This window comes from Mus musculus, chromosome 11, assembly GCF_000001635.26.
Source record: "Mus musculus strain C57BL/6J chromosome 11, GRCm38.p6 C57BL/6J".
Taxonomy (NCBI): Eukaryota; Metazoa; Chordata; class Mammalia; order Rodentia; family Muridae; genus Mus; species Mus musculus.
The window spans coordinates 34,492,766-34,516,273 of record NC_000077.6 but is presented as its reverse complement, the minus strand read 5'-3'; the positions used below and the strand labels follow the sequence as shown (position 1 = coordinate 34,516,273).

At 43.4% G+C, this 23,508-nt stretch overlaps 1 protein-coding gene and 2 long non-coding RNA genes across 6 annotated transcripts in view; 1 reads left to right on the top strand and 2 right to left on the bottom strand.

Annotated features, from left to right (window-relative positions):
- Dock2 (dedicator of cyto-kinesis 2) overlaps positions 1-23,508 on the top strand; it is a 557,091-nt gene that overhangs the window by 267,632 nt on the left and 265,951 nt on the right. For all 3 annotated transcript variants that reach the window (NM_033374.3, XM_017314861.2, XM_017314862.2), the window contains 3 exons: positions 1,738-1,846; positions 12,860-12,930; positions 14,998-15,104. In NM_033374.3, coding sequence (NP_203538.2) covers positions 1,738-1,846; positions 12,860-12,930; positions 14,998-15,104 — 287 coding nt within the window. The remainder of the gene's footprint in view (positions 1-1,737; positions 1,847-12,859; positions 12,931-14,997; positions 15,105-23,508) is intronic.
- Gm39681 lies at positions 1,094-1,740 on the bottom strand. The gene is made up of 2 exons (XR_872388.2): positions 1,642-1,740; positions 1,094-1,345 (listed from the first exon to the last, which is right to left on the bottom strand). It is a non-coding gene; the product is annotated as a predicted gene, 39681 (long non-coding RNA).
- Gm29887 lies at positions 2,119-9,319 on the bottom strand. Of its 2 annotated transcripts, none has more exons than XR_381174.3 (3): positions 9,187-9,319; positions 7,865-8,014; positions 2,119-2,303 (listed from the first exon to the last, which is right to left on the bottom strand). It is a non-coding gene; the product is annotated as a predicted gene, 29887 (long non-coding RNA). The 2 variants fall into 2 exon arrangements; XR_381173.3 differs by having other exon boundaries at positions 9,134-9,191.

The following is a 23,508-nucleotide window of genomic DNA, read 5'->3' as shown; positions in this document are numbered from 1 at the left end:
AGAGAGACAGAGAGACGAGATACAAAGAGAGCCATGGCCTTAGAGAAAGGGGGCCAGAGGGAAAGAAAGGAGATAGGGGGATAGAGACAGAGGCAGTAATAGATAGGACGCACACATACACAGACACACACACACGAGAGAGAGAGAGAGAGAGAGAGAGAGAGAGAGAGAGAGAGAGAGAAGAGAAAGACATGCAGAAAGAGACAGAGACAGAGAGACAGAGAGACAGAGACTGACAGAGACAGAGAGAGAAACAGAGACAGAGAGACAGAGATAGACACACACACACAAAGAGATTGAGAGAGAGTCTAGCTGAAGGAGGCAAGCTGAGTCACAAAAGGTAGACAGACACAGACACACACAGAGACAGAGAGATACACACACATGTGACAGAGACAGAGATAGAGAGACAGACAGAGAGACACAGATATAGACACACACAGAGAGAGACTTAGAGAGAGTCTAGCTAAAGGAGGCAAGCTGAGACACAGAAAGGTAGACAGACACACACACACAGAGGGAGAGGGAGAGGGAGAGGGAGAGGGAGAATTTAGCTGAAGAAGGCAAGCTGAGACACAGAGAGGTAGGAAGAAGCAGGTGAGGGGCAGGTAGAGATTTCACAGAGACAGTAGTGAAGTGGCTCTGATTGGTTAGCCTGTTAGGCAAAGGGAGCAAACAACCCCTTTAAGTGTGTCAGAGCTTTATCTCAGGAAAGCACCTTTAGCAGAACAGGCTCAGACTGGTTCCTGACGTGTGGGCTGTGACAGGAGAGGTGCTCTTTATCTAGGCTGAGGACAAGAGTGTTCTTGTGTGCACATCACACTGGATGCCACAGATTAGGCTCTGGATATTTCATGCTTGTTGATAAAAAGCTTGTTTGGAGAAGCCATGGGCAGAGCGAGGCTCCTAGGCTGGGGGAAGGGGCTCAGATTCGGTGAGGAAGTTAGCTTCCAGGCAGCAGCCCACGTCTGTATTAGGAAAGGACCTGAGTCTTTGGAAGCACAAACACCACCGTGTTCCCAATAGCTGATCTTGGTCAAAGGAAGGAGGTTCTGTTTTGTAAATTACACATTTCCGTTATGCCAACACTAGGTTTTACATTGATAACATCAGGTCTTTATAATCAGAGGAAGACAATTTTGAAGTACATAATAAGGGGGCAGAATTGAGGGGACAGGCGAGCTTTTGGCCCTGACCCTAGAACTGGCTGTAGGAATTCAAGTGATCAGCAGGTGGTGGCTGAGTAGAAGGAACAGCATACTTGAAAATATTTCTCCTTGGGGTTTCCAGGAGACTTTCAATATCCAAGGTCCACAGCTCAGATAACATTCCTTTCTTTGTGGTTCTCCAAGGTAAAAGAAGGAAGGTAGAAGAAGGGCAGGGTTCTTTATTATTATTATTATTTTATTTATTTTTTAATATTTTTATTAAGTATTTTCTTCATTTACATTTCCAATGCTATCCCAAAAGTCCCCCACTCCCCTACCCACCCACTCCCACTTTTTGGCTCTGGCGTTCCCCTGTACTGGGGCTAATGCTCTGTGAGTCCCAAGGTGTCTGTTCAATGCACAGCACCAAGGTTCCTCTCAGATAGCTACAATACCTGCTCCTCCCTCTCCCCAGTGAGCCGTTACCTCCTACCTTTTGTCTACATCGGAAAGGGAGGTTTTGGTTAGCATGCCCCTTTCAGATGTCCTGCTAGCTGGCTTGAGAAATGACCCAGATGTCTTCTCACAGGCTTTACGAAGGCAAAGAGCAGATGGAGTTTGAAGAATCCATGAGACGGCTCTTCGAATCCATCAACAACCTGATGAAAAGTCAGTACAAGACCACCATCCTATTGCAGGTTGGTTCATGCTACAAGGTTCCTCTGTGCGTGCCCCTGGCCACCCAATACCGACAGTGTGCTTTGTCTGATGTCAGTTAAAAGCCTGAGCTGGCATCCTGCTCTGAGAATCATGAGGACCAAGGGCTCCACTGGGGGGGGGGGGGGGGCGGGGACTTATTTATCATTTGTTTCACTTGGATGTCCCAGTAGCTCCCTTTGGAATAACTCTGTGGCTTGTCTTCTCTAGATAGAAAGAAGCTAAACATGGCTACTTCTAATGCTCAAAGAGGTGATGGTCTTCTCCATCAAGGCTCTGATACTCTGCTTTTAGTTCTCAACACCATCCATTCAAGTATCAACTTGGGATTTAAGAGTCTCCTTACTGGTTAAAACAGAGAATGTATCATCTAACTGTGGTTCCAAGCCTGCAGACATCTTAAAGGCTTTCCCAGTATTGTGGAGGGAAAACAGCAACCTGTGAGAGAGAGAGTGTCATAGCATTAACTCCCAAGTACTGGCTAGGGTGGAGGTCATCTTGATGCTTTCTCAATAGAGAAAACCCAAACATGTTTATCTGGGCCAATGATTCCTTTTCAAAAATTTATTTTTCAATTCATTTTATTTATTATATTTATTTTAATCAATAATTTAATGCAGATGACTTCTTTTTTTTTAACACACACACACACACACACACACACACACACACACACATTATAGTTTTAGTTGCTAATTTAAATAGCCACACTGCCTGCCCTTACACCCAGGCTTGCCAAGCCTCTGGTTAGAATTAGTGGGAAACAGACATTCAGGGAGAAAGGAGGTGGAGAGGCAGAGGAAATGGCATCTGACCAGGGGGTGTTTACTGTTGATGCCTTGGGTAACAATGATGCATATTAAATCTTTAGTAAATTCAGATGTCTAGTTACCATCAGTGGGTTTTGGTACAGAGAGTGGCTAGGATAATAGGGTGAGGTGGGGTGGCATGGGGGTAGAAAACTCCCCCAAAGATTTTAACACAGAGCAGAGTTTGGTAAGCAGTGCATTGGTTTCTTTTGGTTTAGTGAATATTGAGAACCTGTGGATATCAGAGAGGTCTCTGAGTTGTGTGTCCTTATATCCATAGCACCTAGGGGAGCCCCGGTATTAGCCCCTAATAAAAGCTGGGAATGAATGAATGAATGAATAAATGAATGCACAACATTGATGTGGAAGCTGAAGTGAAGCCAACTGATGTGCCTTTTCCGAATCTTCATTGCTGGAAGCTTCGTGTGGGAAAATGGGGACTCAGATTCTCCTGCCCAGCTCTGAAAAACAGGCTCCAACAGTTGCTTCCCACTGTGTTGGACACCATTCATTCATCCATGGATATAGATGTCCTTGGGATTAGTTAGGACCACCAACTTCACAGTTTTAAAATCCCTTCCCATTTTGCCAGTTTTAAAACATATACTTCCAATATTCCCTTTGCTGTTTAAAAGAAAAGAATAGCTTCTATATTCCTAGAAACCTCACTATAATGAAATGGCTAACCAGGGAAAGGGTAGCCTGAAATTCGGCAGGGCTTGAACTTGTCTCCCACCCTGGCCTGTATCACATAGAATCTGCACAGCAATAGGAGCAAAAGAAGGGGCAGGATACCCAGTGAGAGCTAAGGGTAGTCAGTTACCATGAGCATCTCCGGGGAAGATGCTGGGGACCAAAATCAGAGATGATGAGCAAACAGAGAATACCATTTGGAGAATGGTAGAATGGAGCAGAAGTGGCCCAAAGAGGTAAAGGAGCCATGGAGGGAGGAGAGAGGGAGGGAGGGAGGGAGGAGGGAGGGAGAGAGGGAGGGAGAGAGACTGCCCCATACAGAGAGAGGGGGGGGGGGAAGGAGAGGCCATCCTAGAGATATTTTGTAGAGTTTTTACACCTGATTCCTTGTGATGAACTGCAGCTATCTTGTAAGAGAAGAAAAGAAAAGGTGAGAGAAGGGAGTAGGGAGGTAGGGAGAGAAGGAAGAAGAAAGAAATGATTCTCACAGTCAAGGAGCAGAGAGGGCTGAGTGAGCACCTTCCACCTTCCTGGCGGGAACCTGGGTGCAGAATGTTCTTTACGAACTTTATGACTTTGTTATGTCGAACATGCAGCATCTCTGCCCCTCTGTTTTTTCATATATAAAACTTTACTGTTTGATGAGGTTGCAACACTGTCTGCAAAAGAACAGATTATAAAATGCTACACAACTGCAGAAAGCTAATGTGATTGTTACGGTTTGTGCATACATCATTTTAGTCCAGTTCTCATTGTCTGGGAAGACTGAGAAAGGCCCACTTTCCCAGATCACACTGTTTCTTCTCAAGACTTCCATCCCTGAGCCATGCAAAGGGGCTTTATCTCATTTTAGTATTTGCTCCAAGGGCCAAATTTAGCTTTGGGGATTTGCATTATGTCAAAGGTACTTCCCGCCTATTTATATGGTTTCTGAAAAGTTATCAGGAGGGATTTAGAGTCATCTCCAATATTAAGAGCAGTACCTTGGAAGAGAATGTAAGTCCATTTTACGGTGTGAGGACTGGGCTAAACATAGGAGGGAGGTCAAGTTTATGCTGGCAAATCCTACACAAGGAATCATCTATCTATAGCCTATGACCTTCAAAATGGGAGGGAGAGCTGTGACTAACACTGAGAAGCCCCAGTCCTCTACACATAGGCATATAACCCTCAGCACTTAGCATATCACCTCATTCTCTAGGCCTTGGATTTTTTCCCTTTTGTTAAAAAAAATGTCAAGTTGTAAGGATACTTTGTAAGGTTAAAAGAAGTAGTCTGTGGAAAACGTGAAACACGGGTCTGTTATGTCACTTAGCTTAAATAATTGTTACTCATTGTGCTGGATAGTTTTGGTCAACTTGACATAGAGTTATCTAGGAAGAGAATCTCAATCGAGAAATAGCTTCTTGTTGTTGGCCCCATAGGAAAGTCTGTGTCAGAGAATACTCACAGTTGACATTCCTGGTTCAAACTGAGCACTTCCAGCTGCGTAGACACTCATAGCAGGAGCCCCCAGTCGCGACTGCTTTAGTTATAAGTGACGTGGGTCTGGTTCAAATCTTGCCTTTGTCCATTATGACTTATGGACCTAAGCAAGTTATTCTCTGTTCCTAAAGCTCACCTGGCTCTGTGTGGTATTTTCAGTGGTTTTCTTTATCCTTTGTTGACATCATAACAACTCAATTCAAAACCATGAAGTTAATATAAGGCCAGTTGTTCAGAGTAGAGAAACACAATTCAAAAGCCTTCCATGGATCGAGTGCCTAATCTATATTCCCAGAATAGAGCTGGGCCCTTCACATACAGCGTTCTTAACCTAACCAGAAATCTGCAGGGATCCAGAGTTCCCAGTGTTCATAGAAGCTGATAAATTAATAATCTCATTCCAAATTACACTTGTCCAAAGAGGAGGAGCTAGAAATTGAAGTCATAAACACTCCTGAGTCCAAAGTCGATATTCTTCTCTATATCACAGGAATGATTTGGGCCAAACGCTTCCAAGTATTTTCAGTAACAGGCCACATGTTGAAGAGTGTCTTTGTGCACAAGTTGTGTCTCAAGGGTTGATGAAAGTGAGGGGAGTTGACAGGCTCAGCAGTACACACTCATGATCTATCTACATGTAGCTGCACCATGAGTTAAGGGACTCTGGTCACAAATTGCCACCTTTTCAAAATTCATGATATTGCATAATGCCCATTTTGATGGTCTCGGTAGAACTAAATGAATAGATGCATTAAATGCCTTGCTGTCTAGCATGCTCTCTGACATTCAAGCTGACAGCTGTTGGAATGTCCAGGAGGGCAGGGACGTTCTGGCAACAGTCAATGTTCAAACACCTTTTGGTGGGATGAATGAAAGTGTTGGCTTCTGTCTTGTTCCTATTGTGTTTGGGTTTGTTTCTTTTGTGTTTTATCATTGATTACATGTCATGCTCTTGAGTAAAAACCTTACAGATATTGTTAGCTCCTTTGATCTTTGTAGCAACACCTTGTGATACAAACACTCTATCGCAGCTTTTAAGATGAGCAAAAGAAGACTCACAGGGGTTGAGTAACTTAACCACAGCTATGAACATTGCAGAAGAGCTGAGTGCCATCAATACTACCACCAACAGTGGTGTAGAATAGCTCCACTGAAGATCCAAATCTTTATGGCAAAAGGTAGAGGAAAGCTACACAAGAGAAAGTTGGGCAGATGTCCACATGAGGGCAAGAAGCTTTAGAACAGCTCTGCTTTCCCTTTCAAACTGGGGTAAAATGTCCAAATGTCCAAACTAACAGGAAAATAAATAAGTAGTTTATTCCTGAGAAGTGGCTCACAGATTACAACATGAATTCAGGGCAGAGAAATGATACTCTGTACTAACAGCAAAAGGGGGAGGGGCGGGATTTGGGGATGGCTCAGTGGTTAAGAGCACTTCCTAGTCTTCAAGAGGACCCAGGTTCAATTCCCAGCACCCACATGGCAGCTCACAACTGTCTATAACTCTAGTTCCAGGGGATTAGACACCCCCACACAGACAGATATACATTCAGATGGAACACCAATGCACACAAAGTAAGAATAAATACAATAAAAAAAAATGGGAATTCTCTTCCAGATCTTCAAGTGATTAGTGATTGTTTAATGTTGTCCTATTTCTCAACTACATCTTCCATACTTGGGGTAATGTTTGGGAATTACAGATTCCATGGCAGGCAGTTATGAAAATTTGTCTCAACCAAAAAGCTATAGAAATACTAATAGTTCAGGTTTTTGTTTTGTTTTTTTGTTTTTAATGCAGTCTTCAACACTAAATGTTTAGGCAACTGTATTCTTTTCAGTTTGCTGGTTAGAAAATAGGAGCCCATCAATAAGACTCCCGACTTCCTTTGAACTTGAGGGCAGATGGCCTGCCTTTTCATGCTGCTACTGTGGGTTGCTTCTACTTGTCCCCAGTCCTCATCTCTGCTCTCCAAGCCAAGGATCCAATCCTTGGCCATGACCCTGTTAGGCAAAGGTTCTATTGCTGAGCTCCATCACTAGCCTGCACTCTGCTGCTTTAAACACGGAGTCCTACTGCTTCCTGCCAACCTTTGGGGGCCAACAGGATGTTGAATTGAAGAAAACAGAAAAGACATGTTCAAGAGTACTCCAGTTCTCTTCTCAGTGCCTAAACCAAGATGTACATACTGTTAAATGAAAGGATACTGTTGTTTGGTGATGATATGGTGGTATCCAGGAACCTCAGCTCTAATTGTATGCAGCCTTGATTCACACCCAAGGACTCAATCAGTGAGCAAACCTGGAGACAGCAGCGTATCTGCTCTTTTCCAGAACTGCTCAGTATCTCTAAGGGAAGAGTGCTGTGGTGTTTTCTGTTTCCATGGACCTTGACCATCTGTCTTCTGGCTAAAACTAAATGGTTTGAAACTTGGCAGGGAGAGACTAGTGTTTACTCTGGGACCAGAAAGATGTCAGGCTTTGTTTTGTAACCGTGTATCCCTCCTACACAGGTCTGTTTGGAAGTGTTTGTGTCTGTTGGTAGCAATGCTGGCCCCTGGTGGGCGTAAGATTAATGTATACCTGGACACACTTAGCATGCAAGCATCTCAAAGTTTAGAGATCAATTGTTTAGTATTTCCACTGTTTGCTCCCAGGCTAAGGTGGTCAGCTCTAGGTCATATCTATCTAGAGCAGTGGTTCTTAACTTTCCTAATGCTATGACCCTTTAATACAATTCCTCATGATGTGGTGACTCCCAACCATAAAATCATTTTGTTGCTACTTCATTACTGTAACTTTACCATTATTATGAATCTTATTATAAATATCCATGTTTTCTGATAATCTAGGCAACTCCTGTGAGAGAGTTATTTGACCCCTGAAAGGGATGTGCCCCACAGATAGAGAGCCAATGATCTAGACAGATCTGATTTCCGGTGTCTTCCTATGCTTTCTATCTGGGACAGACATACATTGAGTTGGGGTTGGATCTCTTCTCAAGGGTTATACCTGGATTTTGAGGAAGGAAGGAAATTCAGTTGATGTCATGAGATGGCTTATTAGTCTGGTAAGCTTTCCTGATGGCCATTCTTTTTAACAAGTGCTGAGGAGGGTCCTTCTCTTTAGGAATGTCAGCAAAGCCACACTTCTGTTCAAAAACTGAAAAGAAAAAAATAGAGGGATGGTTTTAATCCATTTCTTTCCCAAATCAGCCTTCTGTCTCCTACAAAAAAAATGGCCTACTTTTGAAGACAGAATGTCTTTCCTTCAGCATGAAGGGCAGTAGGAAAGCATGCTGGTTAAGAGTCAGCTGAGCCATCTGGGACACATCCTGCCTTGTTACTATACGGCTTCTAGCAAATTATTTAACATCTATGTACTACAGTTACCTCACTTGAAATTGTGGTGACAGTATCTATTCAGAATAGTTGTAAAAATTAAGTGAGCACTTGCATGTAAGGTATTTGGTGCCTAGGAGCTTTCCAGTAGTGGTTCCTACCTGGAAACCCTATGAATAATAGTCTTATTACACAAGTATATAGGAACTGTATCTGTGTATGTGTGTGTGTGTGTGTATATATACATATACATATACATATACACATACACATACACATACACACACACACATATATATGTATATATATATACACATACATACATGTGGGTGTATTTAAAATAATGCTACAAATAGGAACACTATGGAATGGAATTAAAAGTCTCCACTTTCACTTGATGTGTAACAGTAGGAATGTGGGAAGTAGCAGTAAGAGTTACAGTTGATCTTTACTGTCCCTGGATCGCTTACACATCTACAAAGCCTGTCTGTTTCCAGTTTCCAGGCCTCAGATAAGTATCAAGTAGAGGCCTCCGATAAGTTAGGTGACTGACCTCTTTCTTCCTAGGAATAGTTTGGTAACACTTGCCATCAGCAGCTCAGAAATTCCAAGGGAAGGTCATAGACAGTCTTCTGACCAGTGCTAGGTTGGACAGTACTCTTGGCCAATTTTTCAAGTAGGCTTTCCCCACTCAACAAGAGAACTACAGGCTTGCCATTGCTTAGTGGGGATGACCGGATCAGATGAACTTGCCCACCTTCCTGTGGGTCAAAGGCAGCAGCTACACAGCCTGTTTGAATTATTACCAACCTAGAGCTGGAAACTCAGAAGGTGAAAACTCTCAGCTAAACTTTTCCAACTCCTTAGAGAATTCCTATGTATAGATGTTTGGGTCTGTGTCTGCTCCTGGAGATGTAGACACTGTTGAATGACTTTATACCTCCAAAGTGAGGCTCAGCTCCCAAAAGCCAGAATTCTTCAGTAGATACTCACATTCTGGCGATCCTCAACTTGCTGAGAGCATGTTATCTTATCTTAATTATGTTAAGTCATAATGTACTGCATCCAGGCACTAGAGAATGGGGCAGTATATGGGAGGTATGATGTGGGGAGATCTGGTCTACCTTAGTGGGGCTGATAGGCTGAACATCATAATGATAAACTTTTGTGACATCATTCTTCTTTATCCAACCTAATGAGCTAAGGCTTGGGCATGTGAAGTGGACCCAGTCTTGTGCAGGGGCCAGTTGGGAAGTTGTGATTCATAGCCAGGTCTCTGTGAGGTCTATGTTCTATTAGTGAACAAAGAACCTATTTCCAATGAGTGCTTAGACAAGTATTTCTTGGGTTATACCCACAGTTTGAGGGCCTCTTTGGATTTGAGAGGGTGTGACCCACAGATGTGTTTCCTTTTGCTAACACAGTGTCATAAAGACTAAGTAAAGAATGAGTCATCACTTCCAACCCACTCAACCCTATCACCTGAGGACATCTAATTTTCTTACACCTGGTTGGTGCACCCTGATCAAGATGGTCCTTGCCTGACTAGGTTGTGATGTCCTGTGTTCTTATAACTGCCTCGTAACTGAATGTCATGATGATTCATAGTATTAACAACCTAGACTTCTCTGCAATAGAAAAAAACAACAACAAAAATATCCATGGTTTATATTTGTCTTAACCACTATTTCTTGAAATTGGTCACAAACCTCCCTTTTATCTATAGAAAACTTCACACCATCATGGGTCATGAATGCCTGTTAAGCCCTAGTTTAAAACATTGGCTGTTTCCTCTTATGATCTAGAGTTGAAAAAAGGAATGAACTCTAGACCTCATATTCAGTAAATATAAAGAAAAGGGTCTGACATGTTTGACAGCATACAAATTTAGAATATCTCTGTGCAATAAAAGATACGATAAGCAAAGCAAAAACATAATCTCAGACAACAGGAAAAGCAACAGGAAACTCCTGTAAAATGTGTTACTGTAAGAAGACTGATGTTGATGTGTAGAGAATTCTGCAATCGAGCAAGGAAAAAAATCAACCGAAAGGATGGTAGAAAAGATATGAACGAGCAAGTTAGTAAATACGGATATTTATTAAGTGTAGAGAAGATGGCTGACAGAGCTAGCAACCAAAGACTTTGAGAATTACAGTAGCAAGTTGTTTATCACACTGACAAAAATTAAAAAGGTTGCATATTCAGTGTGAGCAAGGACTTGGGGAAGTTGAGATGCAGTGGAGAGGAATTGCTTGCTGCCTCTTTCAAGATCATTTGGTGAGAACTAAAATGTATATGTATCTTGATGCACTAATTTGTCTGCAAGCAATATGTTCTATAGGGATCCTTACAGAGTTGTGTTTGTATTTTCAAATATGAACTGTCTCCTGAATGTGTTTTTTATAATTAGGAAAGTGGAAATAGCCTAGGGTCCAAGAGCAGGGTAAGGTAAAGGAGGTATAGTGTACCCACTGGGCATTGCTGCGTGGGGGTCAAAATAAAGAGAGTGTGTTCCAGGGGAGAGTATGCTAAGGATCTAGTGGCAAAACTTAACTGCAAAACCAAGTTCAATTGAATATATATACACATGTGTGTACAAAGATTACACACATGTCCATGTACATACATGTCTAAGTAGTGCAGAAGAAAACTCATATGACTTTAACAATATTTTTTTATCTGGGACATAGAGACCGAAGCTGAGATAAGGATATAGGACTTGAGGGGCAGCTTTCGCCCTTATTTTGTGTGATTTGAAAGAATGAAGGATTGGAGAAGGGCTGTTGTGTGAGTAAGGTGGCTGTTTAGGGGGTCTCAGGTGTGGCTTGGAGAGAAGCTCCCCAAATCTATACTCTGACTCCACGGTTACAGACTCTGCAACATGCAGTAGGTTACTGAATCCTGATACAACTGGGCATCCCTGTCTTTGAAAATCCCATAACCCCCTCAGGGCAGCGATAAAGAAGATAAGATATTTATAGTGTTGGTACAGCATCAACTCCATTATTAATTCTCAGAGAAAAGCCAGTCGCTATTTAAGAAGCTCATTTATATACAGCTAGGATGAGATATTTTAAAACATTTATCTCTCTCTCTCTGTGTGTGTGTGTGTGTGTGTGTGTGTGTGTGTGTGTGTGTGTGTGTGTGTGTGTGCACCATGGCACAAGCACTGGATGTCAGAGAACAACTTGTGGGAGTCAGTTTCCTCCTCTCACTCTGTAAATCTGAGGGATGGAACTCAGTCAACAGGCATGGTGGTATATCTGCCCAACCGTTTCTCCCCCTCACAAGATATTCTTGGAGAAATTAATCTTCACCATGTTTATTCTAGGCTGATTGCTCAAGGATGATACATATTAACATCACGAATTGCATGGAGAAAATAAGATGAAAACACACACTTCTATTAGACCTTTAGTCATTAGATTCCTTCCGTGTGACTTATGGCTCCTGCGGAAATTGTTGCTTGCCTGCTGATAAGCAAACTGTATTCTGTCCGGGGGCATGGGGAGTAAGTACTTCATCCCTCTGACTGCTCAGTTTTCTTAGCCCGGCCACTGGGACAAAGCATGCTGATATTGACGTGTGTACCGTTCTGTGTCCTCTATCGTGGCCGCAGAGAGAAAATGTAAATAATTCATTTCAAATCATCCTAGCCACCACCAAACCAATCCAAGCTCAGCACCTAGTGAGGTGTTTGTTAGTGTGTGTGTGTGTGTGTGTGTGTGTGTGTGTGTGTGTGTGTGTGTGTGTGTATGTATATGATGATGTTTTTGTCTAAAGCCACATGGCTAAGAAGGCATGGAATCTGAACGTAACCACAGAGCCAAGGTGCTTTCAACATTTTACCTTTTTGAAAGTAGGAGTTGTGATTTGCCTCTGTGTGTGTGTGTGTGTGTGTGTGTGTGTGTGTGTGTGTGTGTGTGTGTGTGTATACATGCCCAACAGGATTTGTGGAGTCCAGGTATTGACATCAGTTATTTCCTCTTTCATTCTTGTTTTTGAGACCAGGTTTATTCCAGTTAGCTTTAACCATGGACTTGCCACACTGAGAGTCATCTGAGAAAGAAAGTCTTAACTAAGGAACTCCCCAGATCACATTGGCCCGTGGGCAGGTCTGTCGGGGTTGTCTGGGTATTGATCTAGGAGAGCCTGGCCTACTATAGGTAGTACCATTTGTGTAAGAAAGCTAGCTAATTGTGAGTCTGGATGAGCCAATAAGTAGCATTTATCCATGACTTCTGCTTCATGTTCCTGCTTGAGTCCCTACCTTGACATTCAATAATACATTGCAACTTGTAAGGTGAAATAAACCCTTTAAGTCATTTTTGGTTTGTGTTTTATTGCTAGAACAGAGTGTGTCAATGCTTGCCGATAGGTTAGATGGTGAGAATCTGAAATCTCTTTGTTTCCGGTTTGTGCTGCCTCACCTGACTTTCATAGGGGTGTTGGGGACCTGAATTCAGGTCCTTAGATTTGTGTAGCAGGTTGTTTACTGGCTGAGCCAGCTGTTTTTCAGTCCCCCGGGAGCCTTGAGTGGCCACAGCAGTGTCTAAGATGCAGTGCCATTCTCTGATCGGCATCATCATGTCACAGAGTGTCTGTCTCACCACCAGCACAGAGGATTCGAGCACCACACATGTTTATTTCATGTTCCCTGCAGGTGGCGGCTTTGAAATACATCCCTTCAGTCCTTCACGATGTGGAAACAGTCTTTGATGCCAAGTTGCTCAGGTGAGAGCTTGTGATGTTCTCTCTCCCCAGCTCCCCGGTCACACCAGGGGTTGGAAGGAAAAGCAGGGTCCTCCTGGGGGGTTCCATACAAACTCTCAGCTTCAGGTCAGAGAGGGAACACAGCAGGAGCCTTGCTCAAGGTCCTTAGGATGAGAGCTTTTGATTTCATTGTGCCCGGCTTCCATGATAATCCATATATAATGAAAGCAGCAGCATCTTTCTCTGAAGATGCTGAGTGCGAGTTGTGCATGCAGGTTTGTCTGAGGCAGATCATGGTGTTTGGTTTAGGTCCCAACATTTGCTTGGTAAATCCCATAGCTGAAAACTGGAAAGAGATCATGAAGTGACTTCGTTTTGCTTTCTCTTTTTTTTGCTCCAGTCATGTCATGGATGAAGAAATGATTTTAATTAGATCATATCATGGGAATGGGGTCTGAGTCTGGCCCATACCTGTCACTTTCCCTTCAATCCGGTAATGTTCCCAGATAGCATAAAACAGGATTTTTTTTTAAAAAGCTTTTCACCTGGAAACACATTTGGATTTAGAAGCACTCATGCATGTTCCTCTGCACTTACAGCCATAACCGTAACAAATGTTTGACAGTGAGGCATCACCATAGGTGCTGTTCTTTGAACTTCATTCAGGCCCTGGCTGGGGCAGCACCAGTAGGTTTTGTTTGCTTGTTTACTTGCTTGCTTGTTTTTATGTTTGTTGGTTTTTTGTTTTGTTTTTTAAAATCACCTTTTCCTTCTCCCTTTCTATGCAATGTACTTACCCCTCATTCATTAGACTTCTCATGTTACCCATTCAAGAAAACTACCCCTGTCTATAGGAAATCAATTCCTCCCACCCCTACATTCTTCTTGTACCCCTTTGCTATTATTGGCTCCAACTCTTATGCCCACTGCATTTGATTTCATTTGATTGGTGTTATATATTGGCCTTCATTAGACTGTGTCATGCCAGCATCTCACCGAGTCTGGCTCCTTTTCTTCCCACTTATCTCCATATTGCCCATTGCAAACCACGTAAATGTTTATTTACTGGGGCAGATCTCTACGATGAGCTGACAGGGACCATAACAGGAGAAGGAGTGCTAAGTCTTTATCCAAGTGAGAAAGAGCTCTCTCCTTTCTGATATTCCACACTCATTCCAGCCACACAACTTTTCTGTAGCCTTCTGAACAATTCCCAGGACTCCATTTTGATCTCAAGACTTCCTATAAAGGATTAACAGATTCAAGACATTTTAAGATTTGTTTATTTATTTTATATATGTGAGTATACTGTAGCTGTCTTCAGACACACCAGAAGAGGCCATTGGATGGAGCCCATTCCAGATGGTTGTGAGCCACCCTGTGGTTGCTGGGAATTGAACTCAGGACCTATGGAAGAACATCAGTGCTCTTAACCACTGAGCCATCTCTCCAGCCACAAGACATTTTAAAATAAAATGATTTACTAATGTACTTTAGTAGCCAATTGGCTAAAAATGACACAGTAGTAAAATCAGAACCTGGTTTGCAATGCTTTTACCTTTGCTGTCTTACCTTCATGACCTTGGGAAAGTTAATTCATCTTTCTAACCTTAGTTTTCCATACTTGTCAGACCCATATAGTGTTCTCACCAGTAATCTTAGCACTTCGACCAAAATACAGGAATCATAGGTGCAAGATCAGCCTATACTGCATGAAGAGAGCCTGCCTCAACACCCCCAAGTAATAAATAGCTAAAATATAAAGATTGGAATACCTTTTTTCCAAACATCATAGTGTTAGGTTTATGACACAAAGTGTGTGTAAAGCACACGTCTAATACATAGCATGTACTCGGGGTTCTTGGTATTATTTTCAGATTTTCACATCTGAATGCTACTACTATTCAACGCTAACACTGCCATGTTCATTGAAGGTTCACTGTTCACCTGGTGCTCTACAAGGAAGACACAGTGGTCGTAATTCTGCCCCTAGAGCACTAACAGTCCAGATTGGATCCTCAGTGCCATGAGGTCTAACCTTGGGTCTTGGGTCTAACCTCTACCAACTCCTATTTTTCTTATCTTCAGCCAGCTACTGTATGAGTTCTACACCTGCATCCCTCCCGTGAAGCTGCAGAAGCAGAAAGTTCAGTCCATGAATGAGATCGTGCAGAGCAACCTCTTCAAAAAGCAAGGTGAGCATGGTTGCTCCTGCTGGGTGGGTCCCCTCTGCGAGGCTAGAGCCAGAGGGCAGACCTGCTCAGCACTGTAGTGTGAGGCTAGAGCCAGAGGGCAAACCTGCTCAGCATTGTAGTGCCTTTCTGCCGGCAGTGTTCTTCCTCTCTAGGTATCAAAAGCGGTGAACAATGTAGGCATTAGAATCTGCATTGATTTTTAAGAAAGCTTAAGCTGGGTTGTTCAGTTTTCTTGAGACAGTTTAATGGGTGGAGAGGTTTGGCATCATCTGCTGAGTGCCAGTTTTCCCTGTATCATCTGTTACTGCTGTCTTTTACTTAGAGGGAGGTGGGCAAAGTTTCTTTAAATAGCAGGAACCTTTAGCTGAGCAGTTCTTGAGTGTGTCAGAATAAACTGGAGAGCTTGTTGAAATGCAAATTTCTGGGCCCATCTCAGTGAATCTGATTAAGTAGGAATTAGCAGCATTTTCGAGCCTTTAGAGGAAGTGCAAATTATTCTTGAATAGGTAATATACCGACACAACCCAACATAAAGTATGAAAGGTGCCACAGGAAAGGTCCTTTAGATGCTGGACAGTTCCTTCTCCGAGGAGGTACTTTAGCTTCCAGCTTCTTGCATTTGCTCCTTGAATGTAGAATAGAATCCATCCATTTACAGGCATGCACTCTCCCTCCTCTTTACTACATCCCTTAAATGACTAAGTCTCATGTAACTACCTTTTGCCTTTTTTGTTTAATGATAATTTTGGGAGATAGAGGAACGGGAGAAGATTTGGGCAAGGTTGTGGTCAGTGATCCTGTTCTTTAGTAGTCGCTGTGAAGAGACAGGGACTCCCTGTTTGCAGTCAGTGAACCAGGCAGTCCAAAGCACTGGTTTGAGAAGACAGTGTGAGGCTTAGATGTTCACATTTGTCCTCCACTTTCCCCCCAGCAGCTTTGCACTGTGGGATCACACTAAACCAATCATGCATTTGTTCCACGTAAACTCCTTGTTTATCTGGAAATTCTGCATCTCGTTACTCTTTCCATGAGAAAAACAAAAACAAAAAGAACTCAAAATATTTCAGAGGTCAGAGGCCAGCATTATTTTCTGTGCCCTCAGACTAGCCCTTTCTGCTTTTAAATTCCTCTGTTTACACTAATGTCAATTCTAAAACCAGAAGCAAACTCTGAAAGAGACAAGAGGCCTTCATATACAGGGGATCAGCTGTTCTGTTACCCAACTGGAATTTATTCAAAGAGCAAAGCTTGAATATTTATGCAAATTACCTCATAATCACAGAAATATTCAGGAACCACTTCACTGTAAAGATGATAACTCCCCCCTCCCCCAATGCCTGGTTAACATGGTGCATGCTCAACTGCTATAGGAATCACCTGCTTGGAGTTCAGGAAAGATTAGGAGAAAGCATGTTCATGCCACTTCCTGACATTTAGACAGATGCGTGGCCATGGAGTGGACTAAGGGAGGTGAATTCTCATAGCTGTGTTTTTAAATGTCATTGGCTTTTCAAAGGGAGAAGCCTGTGTTTTCAAAAGCTCCAACTCCATATCCAAATCTGCTGCTTGCCCTCACTCGGAACGTCTTGAGATATATCCTATGCTGGCGGCTCCAAGCAGGACTTTGGAGGGTGTCATTGTGGAGAGAGCTTGGATGCAGACTGAGAAATATGGCGAGGAATGGTACTAGCTGCATATAGCTGGCTCTGCACAGGCAGTAGAAATGAGGCTGCTTGGCTTTTCTGTGCTGCCATTTCCTGGTCCAAGAGGTGGCCTCCAAGATTTCACAGAATCACAAGACAGCCTGCTACCTATCCTGCTGTATGTCTAAGGTTTAGATTCAGTAAAAGTACCCCCATTGAAGCCAACTGACAAAAGGCCAACCCTGGAGTGGCACACAGCTACAAAAGAGATACAAAAGTATCTCTTTACCTTCAAAAACAAAGTGTCCTGTGGGGGAATCCCTTCTCTAGTCTTCAAAGGAAGGCTTAGTAGTTCCACCCTTGGCTCACAAATGAAGACAATGAGCTTTTACACCAAGCTTCCTGGTAATGTGTCCCACAGGATACTTTGGCTGAGTGAGCCCTCTTAACAAAAGAAGCGGAGGGAAGCGTCCCTCCTAAGCTTCTCATGTCCTTAAGTTCAAACGGAATCAAGTCTGAATTCATGGGGACATCCTGGGGTCCGTTGCTCTGGGGTGAGCATCTCTCTTTCAACCCCTACATCAGATGAGTTTGATTTTCTGCCTGTAATGAGATTCCTGTTATTCACCCTGTGGAGTGTCCTGTGCCTCCGGAACATGATTTGCTTTGAGCTTCACTCATTTAACTGCCAGATGTGCAAAATTACCAGGAGTATTGTCAATGGCATTAGCTTGGACCTGCAGTCTGGAACATTTGTATCATCACCTAGCCCAGGAGCTGGAAGACTTGTAAGCACTGTGCTGAGCTTTTTCACATATTACTTTATTGAATCCTGAAGAGTAATGTTAGAATGTAGGATGGACAGTGCTGGCACATGGGTTACAGTCGACCATAGTTTTTATTCCTGGCTCAGTCTCTTGTCAGCTGTGTGACTATGGGTGATTTCCTTAAACCTCTCTGGTCCTCAGTAAGCTTATCTATAAATTGGAAATGATTAAAAAAATAGTGCCTATCTCAAAAACTTTTAAGGTAATGACATGGGCAAGCTATTTAAAGGACTCCGGACAAGGTTGGATTTGTGGGTAGTTTTCATTCTCCTGGCATCATCTGAACTTCTACCCAGACTTTCAGATTTCTTGCAGTAAGGCTATTTTTTTGTGTTTGACACTTGCTAAGACTCCTGTGTCCCCCAAAGCTCCCTCTTTCTCAAACATGGGGGTTACTGAGTAGAAGCCCCAGATCTGTATGCTCTCCCCAATTTGGATTTGTATGTCTTTTCCCTCTATTTTTAAAAATTGTTTTCTCAGAGTATTTTTGTCAAAGGTCTGTTTGATATGCACATAGGAGGCAGGTCCGGCTTGGGCACGGGGTCTGAGCGCCCCCCCCCCTTTTTCCCCTCACATCATGTAACTACAAAGTTGCAGACAGATGGTGGCTGTCCTCTCTGGTTTATCACAGAAAACTCATTTAAAACGTATATCAATTGTACAAAGAAATAGGGCTCATTGTGCCATTTTGCATGCCTGAATATAAGATACTTAGATCATATTCCAATGCCCCACTGCCCTCTCTTGTCTCTCATGCTTCCTTTATAATACACATGAGACCCCTTCCACTTTTTTCTATGAAGATCTTTAATCTCCATTAGCCTCAATTTATTTGACCCATGTGATTGAGCAACTCAATTCTAGTGGACTTCATCTTCTCACCTGTAAAGTAGGACTGCTCTCCCAGGTCCTACAAAGTTGTCATACAGATTAGGTATCATCATGTGGCTTGTTACCCTGGGCATGGTAAAGTTGACCCACTGTGTGTGACTGTCCCTCTGTTGGTGGCTTTACCACAGCAGGAGAACCCAAGATTCTGATCTGCACCTTCTTCAGCACAAGACCAGACTTGCCTGGAGTTGGGGAGGGGGGAGAACTTGCCAGATCTACCTGGACAGCTTGCAAGGGTCTATGGGAAAGCCAGCTGTCAGTACCTGTAGTGTGGCTCTGTCTATGTAGAACTAACCTCTCAGGCAGGCTGCCATCCAGCCAATCACATGCCCCATCTGGTCAGTGTAAGCTGCCTGAGTATCACGCTGCTCACTTCCAAAACAGAAGGGAGCAAGAGGGAGCAGATGGGTCAGAGGTTGGAAGCTCTTCTACCATCTTGCCTTAGCGGTTGGGCCTTTTCACCAGGAGTTTCCTGGAGAGGCAGAAGGGAGAACAACACAAGATGCCTGGTTGTCCATTGTGGAATGGACAATGAGACCTATCCCTGTCCTTTGCCAAGTATCTAGGGCTGCCATGTTCTCAAGTGACACTGCACATTGGCCAGGGGACTGTTTTGAGTACAGGGAAGAAGCAAGGGCTTTTGTGCCTAACACCATATGCACTTTCTAACCATCACACACACACACACACACACACACACACACACACACACACACACACTCACATACACACATACAAACACAGATACACACACAGACAGACACACACACAAACACAACACTTCTTACAACTTTCTTGTCCAACATCGGACCAGCTCTGATCCTCCAGTTTTATTTCTGAAACCATGTGGCCATGACATCACTGAGCACTGGGGACCTTGATCTAGAACACCCTTATCTCTGGGTTCTGGCTGGACCACTTACTTGCTGTGTTGCTTTAAATGAGCAGTCTCCCTGAGTTTTAATTTCTCTCGTGGCAAAACTGCATAAGCATATATAAAACAATGGGCAGGAAGCCTAAGATAGGCTAAATAGGTATTTAAAAAGTATCTGCTGTGTCTGCTGTATGATTTTAATAACCCTAGCATAATAACAGCATCCAGTTGGAGAGTCATACCAGTGAAATAAATGCCAGCCATGGAAGTTGGAGAGATGCCTCACCAGCCAAGAGTGCTTACTGCTTTTCCAGAGGAATCCAGGGTTGTTTCCCATCATCCGTATCAGATGACTCACTCCCACCTATGACCCTAGTTTTAGGGGATGCAGTGGTCTCTGGCTTTCACACTTAGTACACATAAATTCATATCCACACACACACATTAAAAAAACTTTAAGAGTCAGTCATCTACTAAGTACTGTTTAGAACAGGGTTATCTATCCTATCTTATGTGTTATCATCCTTATCTCACATTTGGAATAACTGAAACCTAGAAAGCCAGAACATTTCCATGACAGTGAGACCAAAGGATACACAATAAATTGCTTTTTTAGGGTATTGAGCTATGTGGTTCTGGGATGACAAATCTTTCCTCAAATCCCAGTGGGTGGAACATTGTGAAAGTGTATCTCTCTGGAAGTTGATGCAGTTGGTTACCTCACAGAAGGAGGATGGCGGAGGACAGGGCAGAGTGGCACTTATCTATCTCAGCCTGCAGTGACATCTGCCCATTCCAGCAACAATCTTCTAGGTAGGGCCACACTGCCTACCTCATTGGAGGAGACCTGGGATGGGAAGTTTGCGCTCCAGGAGCCTTTTTTGAGATCATCCCTGCCTCTTACTGCTACTAAGTTTTAGAACTGGGTTTAGAACATGGGTTTTAAAATCATCTAAAAATCAAAATCCATCTCTTTTTCCCTACTTTATCATGTCTTGTTTTAGTATTTTATTTGTGTTACAAGTCTTTTCTTTCTCATTTGACACCATGTCTCACCAATACCCCTGAGGGAGATTAATCTCTTCCATTGTCCCCAGCCACCCATGTTCCAAGTGATGAGTGCCTCACTCTGATAGATGTTGGCCCTGGGCCTTGTAGGGGTAAAACCTGCAGCTTGCCTGCAGCAGTCTCAGTAGGACGCTGAGATCAGGCTTGGTTGAGAGAAAAATGTGTGTGTGTGTGTGTGTGTGTGTGTGTGTGTTCCCAACCCACACCTAGGACAGGCTCTAGCCTTATGGTCGGCCTGCATTCTCATCTGCCTTATACACCTTTGCATACTTCAGCTCTTTGTGTACTGCCTGTAGTTTTTCAGCCTTTCCATTCCCTCCTGTCATGACAGGTAAACTTTGTCGCAGGAATTATTAAAAAGACCATCAATATCATGCACTACGCTAGGCACTGGCAGGCCACACGGCACCAGTGGGGTGTTCTCATCTTGGCAGTCTCCGAGATGAGAGCACCCAACATCTCCACCCAACTTGCTAAGTTCCCACTGGTGTGCCGCTCCCACACCAGCCCCATGCATTGAAACACCCACGACCTTTGTGGTGCACAACAGGCAAATCCACTACTTTGCCACTGTACCTTTTTCTCTGGAACCCAGTTGAGCCAGGGGAGAAGAAAAACACCATACAAACTTTGTTCAGAAACAATGATAACTCAATCTCTGGGCACAACAACTAGAATTCTAATCTTGCAATCCTAATATCTCCGGTGGCAAATCCTGGTAGATCCACCTGGAAACCAGGAGACACTAGCAGCTACATCTTGCCAGTTTGCTATCCCGACCAAAAGTCCCTGACTCTCTCCTACTTCCTCTGTCCCTCTGTCCAACCTGGAAGTCCCGCCTATTCGCCCAGTGATTTATCTCTTTATTCATTTGGGGAGGTTCACAAGAAGTTCACAAGAGTACTTGACTCATTCCTTATTCCAGACAACCTCTCCTGGAAGACCGGAATTAGCATCAAAATACAGGCAGCACAGAGCCATCTACAACAAAACTCACCATCTCCAGCTCCCCCTCCCCCCAACCATGGATCTTGCAATTCAGTTTGGTCCCATTCAACTCTCTCCCTATCCTGCTGCAGGTCAGGTGTAGGACTGTGCTGGGGGACAAGTATCAGAACTCTGCACATGCTGTCCCCACACCCCGTGTGCATTGAAGATGAAACTGCTTGCTTTAATTTCTGTGATTTTCATCTTCCTTTGGTTTTGTCTTTGTTCAATGGCAACTTTAAATTAAAATTAGAGGTGCCTTATGGTTCTAGGTTTAGAAAGTAATCCGCCCCATCTCTCCCAAATGACATCTGAACCGTGCACAGGTATTCATTTAGGACAGAGAAGAAAGACTGCCGTTGGCATTTCCTTTAAAAATTATTTATAACAGCTTTCCCTGAGGGTTTTGCCTAAGAATGGATTTTAGGTACTCATATCTGTGGCTTCAGGTCTTCAAGCCAGATGAAAGAGCAGCTGGCCTGCCCCTTCTGTCTTGTTCTCTTCCTTAGCTCTTTCCCTGGGGCTATAAAAGGGAAACAGAATTGAGGGGTGACGTGGCAGTAGAAAGTTTAATATGTTCAGAAGTACATCTTGGGTTCACAAAGAGAGCAAAACAAGGTGTCAGTTCTCTGAGAGAGATTCCTTAAAGCTTCAATGCAGCTGAGATCCTGTCTAAATGGTAGCATCCCGGACCCTACACCAAACATGCAGGTCCTAAAAGTCTAGGGAGGGATTTGGGGGTGTGCATGATGTCAGTCTTTACAGTGATTCTTTTAAAGGGGCTGGGCCCCTATCCAGGGTGAAGCACAGCTCCTGGAGCCTCAGATGGGGAAGGGATAGGCAGAATCCGATCTCACCAAGCAGAGCTTGCCTCACTCACGGCACCCAGTCTTTCCTTTCAGCCTTCTTCACTCAGCTCTCTGGTGATGAAAAAAATCTGTTTATCTCATTATGTGCACTGTTTGCGTAGGGGTTAATGACACCAACTCTTGAATGTTTGTTTGGATGTTGCAGAAGACCACACCATGGTTCAATGAAGGCTAGTATACCAAAAACAACAACAATAACAAAGCAAACAAATAAACAACAAAACAAGAACAAGAAAGAAAGAGAAGGGAAAATACAAGGGAAGCAAGCATCTCAGTAGTAGGCGACTGGAGCAGTAGTGGCTCCTGGCTCCTAGTCCACCTCATCATAGCATCACTGGTTGTCACAGGTTGAGCAGTAGTGGCTCCTGACTCCTGATCCACCTCATCATTGCGTCATTGGTTGTCACAGGTTTGTCTTTATTGATCTACATTGCTGTGACCTGCACAGCTTAGAGATGGACCCAACTGGTGTGATGTGATGTGATGTGATGTGATGTGATGTGATGTGATGTGATGTGATGTGATGTGATGTGATGTGATGTGAAGAAAGGAGAGATACACTAACACATGTACTGAACAGCTGGGGTCTATTGCTGCACACTTTGATACTCACTAGCAGCCCAGAAACTCAGTGCATACATTATATACATCTGAACTGAGTGGTGGGCTTATTCTATACAGCTCATGGAGGAGAGCAGGTTGGATAATCATGGTGGGAGGTCTCTCTCTGTAGGTGAGCAGCCTCTGGTTGTAAGCTTCAGTGCATGTCAAATACCCACAGATGAATCAGGGCAAGTTTGGCAATTTCCTTTGAGCCTGATGCAGAGGAAGCACTGTCATTCCTATGGGTCTGAAGCACTGGGTCCTAGATGTGGCCATGTGCATATCAGCAACACATGTTTACACAGGACTTCATCCACTTTCCACACAACGGACTAAATTTGTTATCACTAATAGCACAATTAGCAGCCATCTGTAGCGACGATTTTGGAACTTTTGGTTTCTTTGAGAAAAATCACAGAGATGTTATAAGAATGTGTTTTCATTTTAATCCCAGGTGTGGTGATATGTGGCTGCTTCGGACTAACCTTAGCAGATGACTGTGATTTGCCTCATGCTCTTGCCAAGGCATGGTTTTGCCAGCTGCAGATAGTTTCTATGATTGTGTGATGTTTGGAATTCTGGGAATTTTTCAAGGGTATATAAATGCTAGGGCCCCTGAGAGGTAAGGCTGGTGGTTGTTTT